The following is a 19,928-nucleotide window of genomic DNA, read 5'->3' as shown; positions in this document are numbered from 1 at the left end:
CACTGCTGATACTTGATATCTCAACCTATTAAAATAACATTTTCATGCAACTTAATTCTTTAGAAGTTTTTTAAATTGAAGTATAGTTGCTGTACAGTATTATATGTTACAGCTGTACAATATAATGATTTACAGTTTTTAAAGGGCATGTTCTTTATAAATAAAATATTGGCTATATACCCTCTGTTGTACAATATATCGTTATAGCTTTTTAAATACATAATAGTTTGAATCTCTTAATGCCCTTTTCTTGAGGCCCCTTACCCTTACCGTGCCCCTCTCCCTTCCCACTCCCTACTGGTAACCACTAATTTCATCTCTATGTCTGAGTCTGCCTCTTTCTTGTTGTATTCACTAGTCTGTAACATTTTTTAAATCACACATTTAAGTGATATCGTAAAGTGTTTGTATTTTTTTGTCTGACTTATTTCACTTAACATAACACCCTCCAGGTCTATTTATGTTGTTGCAAGTGGCAACATGACTTTTTCATGACCGAGTAGTATTCCATTATAGATATTATATTGATGGTATATATTACAGTATATCATATCACATCATGATATAATACATACATTGTATTCCATTATATGTATATATATATAAACACCATATCCTCTTTATCCATTCGTCTAATAATGGACACAGGACTTATTTTTAAACTATATTGGATTGTGGAGTTATGAAATAGCCAAGGTGATTATCAATACCTATGAAAAGAAAATTCAGAATCAGTCACAAAACATGATGAAAAAGAAAAAGCATCTCGATTTACTTGAGACAGATGCCCTATAAAGCATGTGGAGGAAGAAGGGACCTGAGTTTGGAAACAGGTAGTGAAGAAAAGCTTCTTAGAGAAGCCCAACTGTGAACTGTAGGCTTTTGAAGGAAGTAGTATTCTCTCTACGTGAATGAAAGGAGGGATGTAGAACCTGCAGGCTTAGAGGCTAGGGAAGGATGCAAAGGTGGAGTCAACTCCTCCTTGGTTGGAGAAGAGGGCTGTGAATGATAGAGGCAAGGGAAGACTTTCTTAAGGATCTAATATTTGGGTGCCTGTCCTGGAAGAAACTATGGTTTTCCCAGAAGTCATGTACGGATATGACAGTTGGACCATAAAGAAGGCTGAGTGCCAAAGAATTGTTGCTTTCAAACTGCGGTGTTGGAAAAGACTCTTGAGAGTCCCTTGAACAGCAAGTAGATCAAACCAGTCCATCCTAAAGGAAGTCAGCCGTGAATATTCATTGGAAGGACTGATGCTGAAGCTGAAGCTCCAATACTTTGGTCACCAAATGTGAAGAGTCAGATCTTTGGAAAAGACCCTGATGCTGGGAACAATTGAGGGCAGGAGGAGAAGGGGGAGACAGAGGATGAGATGGTTGGATGGTATCACCAACTCAGTGGACATGAGCTTGAGCAAACCCAGGAGACAGTGAAGGACAGGGAAGCCTGGAGTGCTACAGTCCATGGGTTGCAGAGGTGGATGCGACTGAGCAACTGAACGGCAACCTGGAAGGACTGAGTGATTAAAGACCTCAAGAAGAAGTTTACAAGTGGAATTCCTCTTTGGGTGCTTTTGTGTATTTTCCTTGTCTGTTTCTCTACTTCTCTTCTTTTTAAAACAAACACTAAGAACCGATGTAGGGGACTCCAGTACTAATTTAGGTTTGCAGAGTCAAAAAGTAGAAATAAAGGTGGCCCAAGGTCTTTGACCCTATTGTCTTCATGGTTATACTCACACTGACAAGTGTGCATTTCCAAATACATGTATGTAGGAGCACTGGAGATTTGGCGAGGGGTGGAAAAATTGTATTAACGATCAACATCAAGATTTGGACTGCAGTGAAACAGTCATCATCTCTAATTAGCTCAGGTCAGCAACTGGTTTCCTCTCTGGCCAGGCAGCCCCCAGGAGAAGGAGGCTTCTAGGACTGGGATTGGCCCAGTGGGGAGCGGGGGGAACCCCCTGCTGAGAGACTCCAGAATGCTCAAGGGAAAACAGCACTGCGAAAGGGAAGGAGGTGACTGATTTAGACAGGAGGCTAATGACACAGAGCACTTCAACAGAGTTCTGCTGATTAAAAGCCTCAAGAAATTGTTCCGCATATAGAATTAAAGCTTTGGTTGTTTTTGTAAAGTTACTAAATATTGTTCCCAGTTCAAGTGGACCTGTGGGTATTATTTCTTAATCCAGTTAAGCTCCTTTCTTGCTTGCAGACATGATCTATAGTTGAGTACAGTGGAGAATTTTGAAGTTGAAGTCACAAATGAGATGGCTCTTTTTTTTTAATGTATCTTTTATTTTTTAATTTTATGTAAAAAATTTTTTTATTTTATATTGGAATACAATTGATTAAAAATGTTGCATTAGTTTCAGGTATGCAACAAAATGATTCTGTTATATATATACATGTATCTATTCTTTTTCAAATTTTTTTTTGTATATATATCTTTAAAAATATTTTAATTGAAGGATAATTGCTTTACAATATCGTGTTGGTTTCTGCCATACATCAGCATGAGTCAGCCATGTGCTGTGCTGTGCTTAGTCAGTCATATCTGACTCTTTGCGCCCACCAGGCTCCTCTGTCCATGGGGATGCTCCAGGCAAGAATGAGTTCTCCAGGCAACGCATGGAGTGGGTTGCCATGCCCTCCTCCAGGGGGTTCTTCCCAACCCAGGGATCGAACCCACGTCACCCACATTGCAGGCGGATTCTTTACCGTCTGAGCTACCAGGGAAGCATAAATCAGCCATAGGTATATATACATTTGTCCCCTCCCTCAAAGCTCCCTCCCACCTCCCATCCCATCCCACCCCTCTTAGGTTGTCATAGAGCACTGGTTTGAGCTCCCTGAATCATCCAGCATATTCCCACTGGCTATGTGTTTTACATACGGTAATGTGTATGTTTCCATGCTGTTCTCTCCATTCATCCACCCTCTCCTTCCCTGCACTGTGTCCACAAGAATATTCCATTGGTATATATGTACCACCGCTTCTTTATCCACTCATCTGTCAGTGGACAAGATGGCTCTCTTTTTAATGGTCAGTAGTGATAATGATTTATTTAGACACCACATTTGTTGCACTGTATAATGGATTGTCAGCTAAAACAATTTAAGTATTTGTATAGTCTTTGTCCCGATGTTGTTCTTTTACCTGCTTCCTTTTCAATTTAGAATTTGTTTGGGGGGATATGAAGTCAGACTCCTGTTTCCATTGGTACAGATTCAGCTGATCTGAAGACTCCAGTACGTGTTCTTCTGTCTCTCTGTTTGCTTTCTTTATAATTCTCCTAGTTAACAAAGGATATTAGGTGCCTTCTTAGTACATTCTTCAGTCAAGGAACGTGAGTGCGTAATTTTTTAGAAGCACTTTCATAGGATGGTTAGAGTTGATCACCTCGCAGATGAGAATGTCTAATGCTCAGGTATCCCACATTAGTTTTACAAGTGTTAAGGCATAGAGTCTGGTTCGTTTGTCCACCTTAGAATGGTTCTTATCATCTGGGAACTTGATGAACAGCCACCCTGTCAGCTCTAGAAAGTAGGTAAGTTTTGTCTGCTTGAGAAAACTGATTCATTAATCTACCCACTTACTTGAGTTTGCCAGGGATCTGCTAGGCTTTGGGCATTCATTCAACCAATATGTATTAGGTGACTAGTTAGGGAGACAGACAGATGAAGTATTACAGGCAGAGAACTGAGCATCTTATGAGAGAATATTCATACCCAGAATAATTCATTACAGTTGATAAATATTCTTGCCTAGAGAATCCCATAGACAGAGGAGCCTAGTGGGCTACAGTCCGTAGGGTCACAGAGTCAGACACAACTGAAATGACTTAGCACGGCATGGCACAAGTTATACACGTGTGTGTGTGTATACATATGTTTATATTTATTTATATGTCATACTTCAGTATATATTAAAATATTAATATATAATCTATATTAGTATAGTTGGTATAATTAGTATAATCTATAATATAAAAGTGTACATGTATATTAAAGTGTGATACCATGAGAGTGTGTAAATACACTTCATACCCTCATAGAGTTTACAGTAGTGCATGAATGCTAAATCACTTCAGTTGTGTCCAATGCTTTGTGACCGCAAGGACTGTAGCCCCCCAGCCTCCTCTGTCCATGGGATTTCCTAGGCAAGAATCTGGAGTGGGGTGCCATTCCTTACTGCGGGGGATCTTCCCAACCAGGGGATCAAACCCAGGTCTCTTAAGTCTCCTGCATTGGCAGGCAGGTTCTTTACCACCTGCACCTTCTCAGAAGCCCAGTCTAGTAGTAGAGGGGCAAACACTAGGAAATAGAATGCAGGTTGCTAGGTGCTCTGCTAAACGGGGAAAAAAGCATAGAGAGCAGCTGATTTTGTCTCAGGAGGGCCAGGAAAAGCCTAGGTAGTTTTAAATAGCTCTGTGACTATAACTGATACTGTACTGAGAGCTTAATTTTTGTCCTTAATGGAACGGTTTCAGTGGCATTAGTAGTCAAAATCAGTTACAATGCCTGTTTTCACTTCGTAAACTTCCTAGTATAGGGAAGGGGAAGTTTGAAAACTTGAAAGCCAGCTTTTCAGTAGCAAAACTCAAATCCTTATAAAAACAGATTAGAATTGTATCTGTCTTGAGTGAAGCTCTCAATTTGTGAACTTGTAATCTTCACAGTATCCATGAAGCGAGAGGTCATAAGAAAATGTATGATTAATCAAATTCAGTATGATTAATCAAATTTGATGTATATATGCTGAGTTGGTTACCAAGAATAGCTATGCTAATCACAAATGACTTTTCTGTTCATTAAAGCAAGTCCCTAAGAGTTTCAATTTGCCAATACTTTTCGATTTTAGATTCTGAGCTATATCTGAATTCAGCTGTGTTTATTTTTTCAATTCTACAGTTTAGATATTTTACAAATTCATCTTGGCCATCTCCCAAATAACCACAGTTAGAAATGTCTTCCTAGGCTGTGTTGGAGACTTGAGTTTCTTGGAATGAATCAGTGAAAGATGAGGAGTCTTCACTGTGTCCTATCAAGGATCCACACAAATAGTTTACTTTGCACCATAATTTTGGTTTTTGATGCACAGTAGCAAAACTGCAAAAAGGCTTTAAAGCCACCACTGTATTCCCCTATTCATTTGTAGTAGCTGACTTTGCTAGATGCCTTTTAAAAAATTCTTCATCTTTAAAGATTTGTATCAAATTCTAAACTACAGAGAACTGCTATTATCCTTTGTGATTACATTTACACAGTCGAATATGACAAGGCAAATATCAAAATGTCTTTGTTCTTCCATTAACTTTACTACCTGCTTTATACTCTCATGTTTCCAGATCTCACCCCCACTCATGAAATAATAGGTGCTTTTGTCTTTACCTAGATCTGTCCCCTGAGCCCTGGGCTCTTCCCTTTCCAGACAGCCAAACTTGCTCCCACTCTTGGCTTAAAATTAATAACACAAAATGATTTTTCACTGTAACTAGTTTCAGTAGATGTGAAAAGAAATAAACTATGCTTGGCATTACAGTCTGAGAACATAACTGTCCCCGATCCCTAGGAGAATAACGAATTTTCCCCTGAAAACAAAAGGAAAGGGGAAAAATCTGACCTGTGTTTTGATTCCAGGAACCTCTCAAAATATCGTTACCATGTTACTTCCGCCGCCGGAGGTGACCATTGCTATTATTGAATACTCAGAATGCTGGCAGGCAGAATCTGTTTTTCAATTCTAGCTCATTGCACTGTGTGTGGTTCCTATGAATGCTTTTATTTAGTAGTCTGGAGACTTAGAAACTAATTTCTTTTGTTTTTCTTGGAAATGTGCAGTTTTATTTTTGTTTCTACACTGAGGTGGAAGCTATAAAATCTGCTAAACAAGTGCCAGGAAACTCAACCTTAGGGCTGAACACAGCTTGGTGCAAAGGCTCCTGGTCTCATTTCAGGGGCACGTGTTAAAAATCGCCTCTTCATCAGTTGAGTTGCTTTTCTCGAAATGCCTGGATAATACTGGCTTTAAAAAAAAAATGTGATTCTCTGATATTCCTCCTTTTAGAAAAGTAGATAAACTAATGTGTGAGGATATGCACGTGCTCCCGTTTCTGCAAAGCACTGCTTCTTAATTGGGGAACTTAAATTTCCTTTTATTTACTCTTTTACTCAGCTATAACTTAATTACTGTGAAAAGTACAGTTCTAAAGTGTACAGTTCAATATAGTTTTATTTATCCATTCTGTATCTATATGTAGAAATAGAAATCTGTGAAACCAGACACTCAAACCAAGAAATGGAACAAATCTAATCCCCCACAAGGTTTTCTCATGTGTCTTCCTTGTAAAAACACAGAAAAAAAGTTCAAATGTAACCATTATTTTGCTTCTGTCACTATAGTTTTGCTTATGCTTGAAGTTTATACAAATGAAACCATTGAGCCTGACATTTTTCCAATAGTAGGTCTGTGAGATCCATCCATGTTCCAGGTGGAGTTCTACATCCTAAGTAGCTCTCCACTGTGTGAATATATTGTAAATTATTTTATTGCCACATGCTTGGGCCTCCCAGGTGGTGCTCGTAGGACCTGTCTGTGAATGCAGGAGACATTAGAGACACGGATTTGATCCCTGGGTCGGGAAGATCGCCTGGAGGAGGGCATGGCAACCCACTCCAGTATTCTTGCCTGGAGAGTCCCATGGATCCCGTGTAGCCTGGTGGGGCTAGAGTCCACAGGGTTGCCAAGAGTCAGACATGACTGAAGTGACTTAGCACGTATGCACCACTTGCTCAGGTAGGGTATGTCAGTAGTTACAAAAGCAGAGGATCTTGTCATGTCAGTTTTGTAACATTCTCCCTTACCAATAAGAAAGAGTGTCATTGCTTCCCTGGGCTTAATCGCGTGTTCCATTTGGTTAAAAAATATATTATTTTGAATATTTTGAGGCATTATCTGGGCACCCCATCCCATCTTGTGTGAGGAACACTTACTTGAGAGCATTGTGCTTCAAGAAACCGTAATGTGCATAAAGGTAAAAAAATCTGTGCATTAAGGTAGGGATCCTGTGACCCAGTCTATTATTTGTGGTTCTCCTCAAGAACAATCTACTCCTGTTCGCTGAAAACTTGTTAAGACTTAGCAGTCCTTATGAACTTTCTAAGTAAAATTCAACTAAGAGTTTGCTACAGTAGCTTATTAGGCCTTTACTACATGCTAATGATTCTCTTCATGCCTTCTGAATTAAGAGACAGGAAATAATTTTACGCACAGAAGCACACCCCATGCTGATGTTTGATTCCCAGAAACACGATACTGGTATTACTTAGAAAGATCAGTAAGTCAGAAACCCAAGTGAGGCAGAAAGTGATAAACACAGTCTGCTCAACTACTCATAGGGTCGAGTGGGGGGCTAATCCCATGTCTTTATAAGGTCAGAGAGAAGGTTCTTCTTTCAGACCAGTTGGTTAACTTTGGCTAGAAATCTTCTGTTATAGAATGTCTAGATACCCTGCCATACTGGCATTGAAATATGCAGAGTTGAGTATATAGTCAAAATTACCGTGAGTAAAATCATCCCAAACAGTAAACATTGAAGATGGTCCATTATCTGAGTCCCAAGTCATTGATGCTTTTTGGAATGATTGGGATTGCTGTTCACGGCTATTTGAAGGTCTTTTCTTCCGTGAGCTTGCTGGTGAACATAAGGGAAGTTTCTCTCTAGTTCTTGCCACTTAGAACTATACCCAAGTCTTCCCATATTGTGAACAATCCCCATCCCATTTTTTTTCCTCCTTCCAGAAAATTGAGAGACTCTTGCTTCATTCACAGGTGGTAGAAATGGAAGGCTAACAATGAAATAGTCCCATTGTGCTAATAAAAACAAGGCGAGACAAAACTGATTGCTTAGCCTGGTGACTGTTTTCCCACTTCAGATGAATCACTCAGTTCATTTAGTATGCAGCCATCCAGTGTAGTCTCTGCTATAGGAAAAGTGTGTCTATGAAAACAACCACCTGGAAAAGTTATCTTAGGAATTACAGTGGAAAACTAGAATTCATACTGTTTGATACAGTAATGTTTTGGCTGTGTTTGGTTTGATTTTGTTTGGTCAGAAGTAAACACTGAACTGGATTGTACAATTTCACCAAATCTCTGGCAGAAGAAAGAAGTATGTGAAATAGACTTGTAAACACACCCTTGAGGGTACATGGGATGCTGCAACTACTCTGTGATCTCTCTGCTTCTTTTCTGGCCTCAATGTTGTATGTATTTTTCTTAAGCTATCTAAAGGGTAAATATTTTTCATAGTTCTCTGAAGTTGAACACTCCACGAGGATTTACTCTGAGTCACTGATAAATCTATGGCATTTTAAATCCCCTTGAATAAATCTCTTTATATTTGTAACAGAATCAAAGCAGTAAAAATTTCATGAGGTTTGTTAAAAACACTATAACCAACATCAGACATGATGAGGTTCGTATGAGTTCTCACGAAATTATGGCATTATCTCATATAAATGTTGGAAAGTTTTATTTTTTCCACCATCTTCTGTTCTGGCCTTTCATAAATAAGAAAGAATGAATGAATGAATTCCTATCATAAGTGAAAGTGAAAATCACTCAGTCATGTCTGACTCTCTACGACCCCATGGACTGTAGCCCGCCAGGCTCCTCTATCCGTGAGATTTCCTCTCAGGCAAGAATACTGAAGTGGGTTGCCATTTCCTTCTCCAGGGGATCTTCCCAACCCAGGGCTTGAACCCATGTCTCCCACATTGGCAGGTGGATTCTTTACCACTGAGCCACCTGGGAAGCCCAAAGATGGCAATGAAGTGAAGTGAAAGTCACTCAGTCATGTCTGACTTTTTGTGACTCCATGGACTATACAGTCCATGGAATTCTCCAGGCCAGCATACTGGAGTGGGTAGCCTTTCCCTTCTCCAGGGGATCTTCCCAACCCAGGGATCAAACCCAGGTCTCCCGCATTGCAAGTGGAGTCTTTACCAGCTGAGCCACAAGGAAAGCCCAAGAATATTGGAGTGGGTAGTCTATCCCTTCTCCAGCAGATCTTCCCAACCCAAGAGTTGAACAGGGTGTCCTGCATTGCAGGCGGATTCTTTACCAACTGAGCTATCCGGGGTGAAAGATACAATACTCGCATGTTATTATTCAGGCTTTACCATTAGGATATGAGCTTCTCTGCCTAGGAAGAAGAGTTTTGAAATGAGTTACTTAATCTTGGCTGTAGTGCATATGTGGATGTTAATGTTGAATACATAAAGACCTCATCAAAAGCATGTGGACTTATTCTGTAGAATTCAGAGGAGAGCGAATGTGTAGCCCTTCCCTAGGGAATTGATAGACCAAATGACCTGCCTGTTATTCTATTCTGTAGAACATTTTAAGTCTTCTTACCATGTTTTAGCATCTTTAGGTAATTTTCTATTGTGAAAAATCTCAGTTTCAACCCAGCCTTTTCTGTTCTAATATAAACAGATTTGTTTATTTGAATATGAGCATTTATCCTTTTTCCCTGGATATATAGCCTCGCATCGCTAACCAGACTAACAGAGAGTTTTTCTCCTGGGTCCTCAATAATTTCCATAGTTGTCAGTGAATACAGTAAGATTTTTTTTTCTAGGCTTTCCAGTTGTTTTCAAATTACTTATTACACAGTTTAGCTATTTTCATATGTCTTCTCAGAATGCAGTTAAGTGGTTAATAAATTACTACTTTCTCTGCCGACTGCTTTTGCATGAAAATACTACAGAAATCCAGTAAATGGAAAATAAGGCTATGAGCTGAGGGAAAAGCTGTTTCCTTAAATGTGAATCCTGGAACTAGACATATTTCTCCCTAGTCAGTTGAGAGGTACAAAGAAAAGAATGAACAGCAAAATAAACATGGGGAGAAGAGCTGACCCTGGTATATATACAGCATCACGTGCCTGTAAATCCATATAATAAAGTGGCTCTCCATAGAAGGCTGGCTTGACTTAGAAAGGTTGGCTTTGCCACTTGATTATCATGGGGAAAAAAAATCTGCTGCTACTTGTGCTAACATCTCCATTCCCAATAGCCTCAAAATCAAAGTCTTCAAAGCAATGTTAACTGTGGCTTTTTTTTTTTTTTTTTTGATGGCGTATGGAATCTTAGCTTCCTGACCAGGGATCGAACCCAGGCCCCAGCACCGCCAGGGAATTCCCAACCATGGGTTTGTTTTTTTTGTTTTTTTTTTTTTTTTTAAGAGCATCTGGAAGAAAGAGCCCTCTCTTCAGACCTCTTTTAATGAGAACCAATAATTTTTTGTATCAGCATTACCACTTACATGGCACAAAGTTTAACCGACCTTGTGCTACTTTATCCAGCTCCTCTGTGTTTAAATGATTTATCCCCAGACTTTCAATTAGCTGTGTTAAAGAAACCTTAAAATGGGATGGACAGTAATGGCCACACTTGGGTTTTGCAGATCCTGTGAAAGCACCTGGCAGCTCCTTACAGGCACCAGCCGATTTACCATTGGCGATAAGCACCGCACCACCGTCCTCCCAGGTGGGTGCCTCTGCTGCTGCTGCCCCGCCTCCCTATCAGCTCATCAGCCTTCCACCACACCTGGAAACCCTTGGCATCCAGGAGGATCCTCAAGACTACCTCTTGCTAATCAACTGTCAAAGCAAGAAGCCTGAACCCACCAGGTAAACCACATGTGGCGCGTGTGCGTGCATACACTCAGGCCTCTCACCTTGAAACTTTTTTAACCCTGATTTGAAGGCTTAAAAGAAACCATCTATAGAAGGTCATCTCTTAGGCTTACACTTCAGGGTGACGTTCCTCCGCTAATGATTTCTGATATTCAGGAGATTTTATTGAAGAAACACATTGTTGATCATTTTTTGGCAAAGAACACTCATGCCTTCATGGCTTTTTTTTTTTTTGGAAATCTGTCTCCTGGGTCTTAGTCTTTGTTACGGACTCACAGTATTACTTGCTTAACAGATGTCACTGATTTATAAATGGTGATCTTGCTCCATTTCTTATGTGATTGTAAACCAGCCAAGGGTCATCTTTTGTTTCTGAAGAAGGAGAGGAATACCTACTGCTAGAAGATTTTGAAAGCAAAACGATTCCATTGCAGTGAGTGTGTTGCGGTTGCTTTGAATCTGTGTGAGAAATTAATCACACAGGTAAAATCCCAGTACAGCAAATTCTATGGATTAAACAAATCAGATGTTACTGAAATTTGGCAAAATCAAATAGATTGCTAAAAACGTTGAAACGTTCAAATCTTCACACCTGGCAATGAAGCAGAGCTTACCACACACTTTGACTTAACAGATTTTTAAGTAGAATGAAGTATATGGGTTTCAGTCCTTGACCCAAAGTATAAAACCTTTCCCCAAGCTCTTGGTTTCCCTGTCACCTTTTTTTTTTTTTTATGTGCCCCATTTTTTAAAGTCTTTATTGAATTTGTTACACTATTGTTTCTGTTTTGGTTTTTTGGCCACTAGGCATGTGGGATCTTAGTTCCCTAACTAGGAATCGGACCTGTACTCCCTGCATTGGAAGGTAAAGTCCGCCACTGGACCACCAAGGAAGTCCCTCCCTATCATCTTTATCTCTGCTCTCTTCTTCTAAGCTAATTAATTTTTAATTTGATTATTCTTCTCATTTGATGTTGATAACTGGACGGTTGGAAGTAATAATGAGAGTTGAGCCAGAAACAGATGAGTACGATGCCTGTGATACCATTGACAGCTGCGTGACACCTAGTAATATTGTTGCTGTTTTTCAGTCGCTAAGTCGTGTCCGACTCTTTGCGACCCTATGAACTGCATCATGCCAGGCTTCCCTGTCCTTCACTATCTCCCTGAGTTTGCTCAAACTCATGACCATTTGAATCAGTGATGCCATCCAGCCATCTCGTTCTCTGTCATGCCTTTCTCCTTTTGCCCTCAGTCTTTCCCAGAACTAGTAATATTGGGTATAGTTCTTGTCTTAATTTGCATTATTTAAGGAGGATGCGAATTGCATTGAAATGTGATTTTTTTTAACATATTAGATTCCAGAATTATTTTTGTAACAAAAGAAGATTTTTTTTCATGTAGGAAATGACTCTTATTAGACCCTAGGATCATACAAACTCCTTGTTCAAAAATTTTTATATAGAGTTTGTTAAGATCCATAAATTAGTTTCTGAGAACTGGGATAGCGGAAGAAGCTCACAAACCTTCCAAAGATACGTTTCTATATATTTGTTATAATGGGATTTTACCTGTAAAAGTAAAAAAAAAAAACATTATAAATCATCACAAGTTAATAATATAAAATTCTAACTTGATTTTGCTTGTTTGCTGTGAGAATTTAAAATTATACACTCGCAACTTTGTTGCATATGCTACTAACTAAGATTTTATTTTAGGGAAACTCCACAATTATTTTCCCGTATCTGCCTTTTTAAAAGCCAGCAGCTAAGTGACAGTGTTCAGTACATTCTCTTTTACGTAGTGTCTTTCATCAATCTCACTGGTATCACGGCTTTCCTATTGTCACAGAAACTATGCTCAAAATTGTTACTCAGACTTAGAAAAAAAAAATTGTTACTCAGATATATTTTGTATCTGTATTTTGCAAAAGTGACAGTTCAATAGCAAATATTTGTGAAGTATCCACTATGGGCTCACCGTTTTGCTAGCTTCTAGGAAGGTACAAACTAATGACATAAGATACAACCCCCTCAGGTGCAGTCACCTTCAGAGTTTCAAAGTAAAGCCTGAGGGTACTTACAGATGAAGGCAAGATGTGAGCATTGCCCTGAGAACTATGTTTCTCCTGCAAGACTGAGCTCAGACTTCTGCTCCTGTAGGAGACCTTCCCCCAAACACCCAGGCAGGATTAAGTGTCTCTGGGTTTTCACAGCATCCCAGGTGTGCCTCCATGTCTCCCAGAATCAGAAGGAACTTGCTAGTTGCATTTATTTTCCATTAAAGTCTAAACCAGTCAAGGACAGGGAACTTAGTACTTGTTGCACTTCTAGCTTCCTCTTCACGCTTGAATTAAATGAAGTGCATATTTTAGACTATGGGTTAGAAATTCCTAGAAAGGACAGTGCATGCGTTTTCAAGATGGAGGGTGAGACGCTTCATAAGAGGAGTAGGCTTTGGACCATACCTGGTTGGTGGCAGGAGACCGTCACTAAAAATTTATGTAAAAGTAGCCTAAGGGCAAGGGAAAGTGAAGATGAGAGCCAGTAGAGGAAGACAGTAAGGAAGAGCGCCTGCTTGGAGTGACGGGGTCCATTGAGGAACCAGTAGGCCGTAAGATTGGACATATAAGGTGGAACCAGGCTATTAATAATGGTAGCCTCAGTGCCAAGTAGAGTAGTTTATAGGCTTTTTGTAGTTCCCGTAGACTATAGGAACTCTTAACAGGATTTTCTCTGATTTAGATGAGTGACATGAAAACCAGGTTTTGAAAATATTGATCTTCTAACAGTCTTGGTCCTGTAGATGGTGAAACTTGAGGAAAGACGTTTACTGAGGAGGGTCCAGTGTTGGAGATTTCAGCAGAGACCCAGACGTGAACTTGGGTGGTGACAGTGGGAACAGAGAAGGGGAATAGATAACTTGGGTAGAAAGAAGGACTTTGTGCCCAAGTGATGGTGGTGATCAGAGAGAATGAATCAAAGCTGATGGGGTTCCGAGTTTAGACAATTCAGATAAAGACATTTCTTGTCAAGGCAAGTCAGAAGGGGCCACCAATTTGAGAAGTAAGTTGAGTTTGATTTGGTACACGTGAGCAAGGGAACTCTGGGATAAGCAAGTGGAAATAAATTTGAACCGTTTGCAGACATGGGACTCAGAGTTTGGTGAGAAGATGGGAGTTGTCAGCATTCAGTAGAGATGAAGTTACAGGAAAGGAGGATTTCTTAATGGTGTTTGCAGTAAAGACTTAGAGGATTATTTCCTGATAGCCACTTCTAGGTGGACAGATAGGAAGAAAGGGTTGATCAGTGAAACAAGGGCAAAATCAGTGAGGAAGAAGGAAAGTCAGGATATTGCAGTCAAGTTCCTGTGATACTGGGCAGGAGGGGAAAGTTTCAGAGAATAAATGCAATACCCAGTGCCAGATGTTACCAAGATGTCAGGAAGATATGCCCTTGAAAGGAACTATCACAAGTTACTATTTTTTAAATACTGAGTTTAAGTTCCTCCAGGACTTTGAACAACACACATAGGTAGTTAAGGTATCTAGTTTAGCATTAAGGAAGGACAAGCACTGTGGTATTGGTAGCTGCATTTTGACTTACTCCCAAATTTTATGATACCACAAAATACAGAGACTGAAAATGCACCCAAAGTATAAAAGACACTCTAATGAAATTTCCCAAGGTGAATTATTATTTGGAGTTGGCTAACCCCATGGCTTGTATTTTGATCCTTTGATCCCATGACATTGGCTAAATATCTGGTAAAGAAAATTAGTAGAAAGGAAGATTGCAGAACCTATTGAGTTGACACCTTGTAGATCACACTGAATTCATTCAATACCAGGTCATCGTTAGATCTGACACCAGAGTGCCGCAGGTGAGCTAAAGAGCTAAGGATCACCTTAATAAAGTATTGGTATGAAGTTTTTGCATGCTCTTCGCAGGAAATGCTTTTCCCAGTGTCCTGTGCCTTAATCATTTCCCTTCCTCCGAGTTTTGTACCTTTCTAATTCCAGTGCTTCAGGAATTGTGGTTTTATGTGTGGAATTCATAGGTGGAGTTGAGGGTGTGGGCAGGTACAGAACAGGAATTAGGGAGAATGCTTTTGGTTTTGCGGTGGCGGTTTTGTTATCTGGTGCATAATCGTTAAAAACTCAGGAACATTCGTGCTTCCAATCGGATGGATCACACACACCAAAAAATCGAATGAGGAAAAGCCATGGATTTTGATTGCTAAGCTAGAAGTATATTTACTAAAATGTAGTCCTAGGTTTTCACCGTGTTTTCTTTTCTGTCATTAACCATTTTTATTTAGAACGCACGCTGATTCTGCAAAATCCACCTCTTCGGAAACCGACTGCAATGATAACGTCCCTTCTCATAAAAACCCCGCTTCCTCCCAGAGCAAACATGGAGTGAACGGCTTTTTCCAGCAGCACATGATGTACGACTCTCCACCGTCTCGCGCTGCATCCCTCTCTGTAGACTCCAGCCTTTATAACCTGCCCCGCAGTTACTCCCACGACGTTTTACCAAAGGTGTCTCCATCGAGTACCGAAGCAGACGGAGAACTGTATGTTTTTAACACCCCATCTGGGACCTCGAGCGTGGAGCCTCAAATGAGGCATGTATCTATTAGTTATGACATTCCTCCAACACCTGGTAATACTTACCAGATACCACGAACATTTCCAGAAGGCGCCTTGGGGCAGACGTCAAAGCTAGACACTATTCCAGATATTCCTCCCCCTCGGCCACCAAAACCGCATCTGGCTCATGACAGATCTCCTGTGGACACGTGTAGCGTCACACGCACGGCCTCGGACACTGACAGCAGTTACTGTATCCCAACAGCCGGGCTGCCGCCCTCACGTAGCAATACCATTTCCACTGTGGATCTGAACAAATTGCGAAAAGGTCAGCACCGATTGGTTTCTCCCGGGTTAGAGGTTAATGATGGAAAATCTCTCTCTCTCTCTTTTTTAAACATTTTCTCCTGCAGTTTCCACCCCCCCCAGATGTTTTATTTGTTTTACTTATTTATTTTTTAATTTTTTTGCTGCACTTTGCGGCAGGTGGGATCTTAGTTCTCCCACCAGGGGGTCGAACCTGTGGCCCATGCACTGGAAGCCGGGAGCCTTAATCACTAGACCACCAGAGTGGTCCCCAAAACCTCTTTTTGTTCTTGGAAGCAGAGTGTGATGTTAAAAGACCGTCCCTTTTTCCTTCAGCGCTGCAGGTATCCACTGAGATACCAAAGGTGTCAGAGTCTCAATAAATCCTGGGAAGTATGTTTGTGTGTTCGCCATGTGCCTCTATGCCTGTTTTGCTGAAAGGGAAGAAGAGGTGGAGTTTTACATCCCTGGAGAAGTGTGGCCTTAGTAATACTTTAGGCTTCAGGAAGCCTGCAGCCCTTTCTCCCTTTCTCTGTATCCTGGGTGAGCAGACCCATGGGGCAGAGGAACAGGAAATGGACCAGCCACAAAGCCTTGCCGGGTCATGCCCTTTCCTGTATTTGTGTCCTGGTACGGTCACTGCTGTGTTACATCTGTTTGGCTCTGTTTCCTTCCTTCCCAGATCAACAGTTTTTACACTGTGTCTGCCAGGTGGTACTCAGGGCTCTGTTCGTTTCCTTCTCAGATAACAGTTTTTACACTGTGTCAGCCAGGTGGTACTCAGTTCCAATCAGGTCATTCTGCTTTTTTTGTTTATTTGGTTTTATTTATTTTTAAAGCTGTGAATCTTCTCTCCCCTTACCCCTAGTCATTTTACCAATTTCTGTACCATTGAATCTGGGTTAGATTCTGAGGTTCTTAGAGATCTGAAAATTTAAAAAAAGTTTAAAAGGCACAGACCCTAAAAACTGTGTGTTGACACTTTTGGAGTTTGTGATAGAGTTATCCAGCTGTTTTAAAGAAGATGAAGATCTGATGTGTTGTGAATGGTGCTTGTACCAATACTTGTCTAGCCATTCAGTACCAATTTCTAACTTAGTCCTCAAAGTGGCTGTAATGTATCTTGAGGTAGTTATAAGTTAGTGCAATGTAAGTTGGGCCCAAGGGTGCAAAAGATGAGGAAGTAGAAGTATTTCTTTTTCCATCTTTAGATAACCTGTCTCAGTGTCGTAATCAAATACCAGTACTGGTTAGCCTATAAGTGTCTGCATTTTCTAGTTATTTAATGTTTCAATTCAAGATATTTTTCTTTGAGCATCCTTTTTAAACTTTATGTGTGTGAAGCATGAATACATGAAAAGAGAGAGAGGAGGTCATGCCTGATTACCCTGAGAACTGGCAGAGATGGGGAGAAAATTGATAGTTTGTTCTCTGTTTTAGATGCTAGTTCTCAAGACTGCTATGATATTCCACGAACATTTCCAAGTGATAGATCTAGTTCACTCGAAGGCTTCCACAACCATTTTGTAAGTATAATTGACCTTGGCATCATCAAATGTATTTCATTGGCAAAATCTTTACACTTAGGGCCCTGAGACTAAATGAGATCCTGAAATAAAAGTCCCTTCAGATCCACATGAACAGGCGTGACTTACAAATATGTTTTCCTGTTTGACAACAGCTCTTGCTTATTAAAAGAAATGTATGTGTGTTTTAGAAAATCAAAAACATATTGACAGCGGGAAGTGTATCAAGTGAGGAACTGGATGAAAATTACGTGCCCATGAATCCCAACTCTCCACCACGACAACATTCCAGCAGTTTCACAGAACCAATTCAGGAAGCAAATTATGTTCCAATGACTCCAGGGACATTTGACTTTTCTTCATTTGGAATGCAAGTGCCTCCTCCCGCTCATATGGGCTTCAGGTCCAGCCCCAAGACCCCTCCCAGAAGGCCAGTTCCTGTTGCAGACTGTGAACCACCCCCTGTGGATCGGAACCTCAAACCAGACAGAAAAGGTAAAGAGAGCATGGCATGGCAGAAGGACCAGGGGTCGCCAGTTTAGATCCACATTTAACTGTCATGAAATCCAAAACAGAATTTTGGACTAGTAATTCAGAAGTATTTCACGTTACCTTAGTCATCCACTTGCTTTGTGGTATTCCTTTTAAGAGATTAAGAATTGTTATGTCCTGTGTTGATGCTGTATGTTTTTAAGTCCCCTATCTCTAGAGCAGAGGTTACAAACTAAAACATTGACCAGGATTGGCACGCAGCGGTAGATAATTAGGAAAAACTGAAATGCTCTTGCCCCATCCAAATGGAGTAATTAACCATTGCCTGGCGGCAGCCCTTTGTAAACTTGTGAAATTAACATGGCTCCTAGAGGAAAATATTCTGATTATCAAAAGAAGTCCAAATTTGTGGGTTCTACTTATATTATCTTTTGATTTCTAAGCTGTACTAGCTAATTTAATTATTTGAAACAACAGAACATTGCAGACCATACCACACACTTTTACAAGCTAGATATGGTCTTTTCTTCCCTTTGGTAACCTCTTCTCCAGAGTATTTGATATCAAAGCAGACTTGAGATTATTAGTGCCCTTGACATCATTCTTTAAGAACAGCAAGGTTGCTTATACACTCTTTGTATTCTGTTCATATAACAACTTCTGAAAAATGATTCTGCCTTGGCTGGGGTATAAGCAAATGCTTCTGGTCTCTTCTTTTGTCCTGGGCTTCTTAAATAACATTAAATTCTAAGGTGGCATGGTTTGTCAAGAACTCAATGTAAAACAAACTTTTCAGCCAAATTGGTCATATATACCCACGTTTTTAAATTTTGGGTTTGAGTGGTTAAAACCAGCATGCTGCTGGTGTGATTTCATCCTGGCAACCAAATAAGTTAGTATGTTGGCGGTGGGATGTGGGGCACCATCTCTGGGGCATCCAGCACATTTGAAAAGTCTCATGTGCTGTATGTAGATTTTTTAAAAGCATGTTAATGTTTGTGTAAATTTCTCATTAACCTGGCCTTGGATCTTGTTCTAGTTAAGTTCCTGGTGTGGGGAACAGAGACTGAGAGTGGGATGTATCTTCAAGACAATGAGCTTTATTTTGTTCTGCTGTGAAGCAAATGAACGGAGGAAGTGAGGGGCAGCTGAGACAGTGCTCATAAGCTGTCGCTTTGTCCTGCCTCCCCTGCACTTCTGTCCTCTGGAAGGTCTTTGATCCTCCTTGCTTCTCCCTCACATTCTTCCCTTCTCCCCTGTTTCCTTGGTTGCTGCCCCGTGGCTGCTTTTTATGGGCCCTCACAGCCTCCACGTCCCCTGCAAATTGCCTTGTCCGTTATTGACTTACCAGCTCACTCAGCCGCCGTCGGATGGGTCTCATTTGTCTGTCCACACTATGGATTGGAGGCCAGCCCCACGTGCCGGCCGCCTTTGGGTCAAGTGCCCACCTTCGGTCAGACAGCTGGTCAGTCCGTCGGTCGTGTGCCGCACCCCTGGCCATCCACACAGCCCTGGCAGCGGAGCCATGATCAGGGCTGGCTGCTTTAGAAAGGGCGTGAGCGTCCCAGGCTTTTTATGTGATAACTTCTCTTCTTGTTTCTCTTGGTCTTCATTTGCTTTAAAATCTATTTAGACATTACTAGTCATTTTATTCTTTGCCTACAACAAACAAACATATGTTTGGGCATGGATAGATTTATAATTGCGCTCACAGATGGTGGAAGGATTAAGATGGAAGTGTTATGAACTCTGTGAAAGAGATCTTCATTTTAACGCTCAACTGATTCTTTTCTTGTTTTCCTCTAAATTATTGCACATGAGCAGCAGATCGCTAGCTTTTGACGCCAAATGGAGCAGTTTTATATCCTGAGGTCCCTGTGTAATTATGGAGGTGGAGTGGTTTGGGTGAGGGCCAGAGCCTTGAGTCCTTTGGGTTTTGCTCCCCTCTGGCTCCGCAGAGCACAGCTTGAAAATTCCCAGTGTATTTCATGGTTCATGGTTCCATGTGGTTAGCACAATGCAGAATCTGAAAAGATTCCTATTGATATGGAAAAGTTGCAGGATCATAGTGAAACATACGTAAAAACATACATTTTTAGTATCATCTAGGTCTGACAGAGTTCATGGACCCTGCATTATGGTATATTTTATGTACAGAGCATAATAATATGGCATGTGTACTACACATCGTATGTGTTGTTTGTATGCATAATTATACCTCCCTATGTATGTAGTGAAAGTACTATATGTTCCTGTACATGAGAGATTATCCTAGTCCTCTGAACCAACCTATGGTGACTCTACT

General features: G+C 40.6%; 1 protein-coding gene across 4 annotated transcripts in view; it reads left to right on the top strand.

The window, feature by feature from the left end:
- The window catches only part of GAB1 (GRB2 associated binding protein 1), a 125,008-nt gene that overhangs the window by 88,303 nt on the left and 16,777 nt on the right, over positions 1 to 19,928 (top strand). For 2 of the 4 annotated variants that reach the window (XM_040250451.1, XM_040250449.1), the window contains exons 3-7: positions 10,474 to 10,699; positions 11,058 to 11,138; positions 15,026 to 15,627; positions 17,046 to 17,131; positions 17,323 to 17,626. In XM_040250451.1, the coding sequence (XP_040106385.1) occupies positions 10,474 to 10,699; positions 11,058 to 11,138; positions 15,026 to 15,627; positions 17,046 to 17,131; positions 17,323 to 17,626 (1,299 nt within the window). The remainder of the gene's footprint in view (positions 1 to 10,473; positions 10,700 to 11,057; positions 11,139 to 15,025; positions 15,628 to 17,045; positions 17,132 to 17,322; positions 17,627 to 19,928) is intronic. The other 2 variants (XM_040250452.1, XM_040250450.1) reach the window with 1 other exon arrangement.

The sequence above is a fragment of the Oryx dammah genome, unplaced genomic scaffold (assembly GCF_014754425.2).
Source record: "Oryx dammah isolate SB20612 unplaced genomic scaffold, SCBI_Odam_1.1 HiC_scaffold_12, whole genome shotgun sequence".
Lineage (NCBI taxonomy): Eukaryota > Metazoa > Chordata > Mammalia > Artiodactyla > Bovidae > Oryx > Oryx dammah.
The sequence above is the reverse complement of the archived record's forward strand: the minus strand, read 5'-3'. Positions and strand labels throughout refer to the sequence as shown.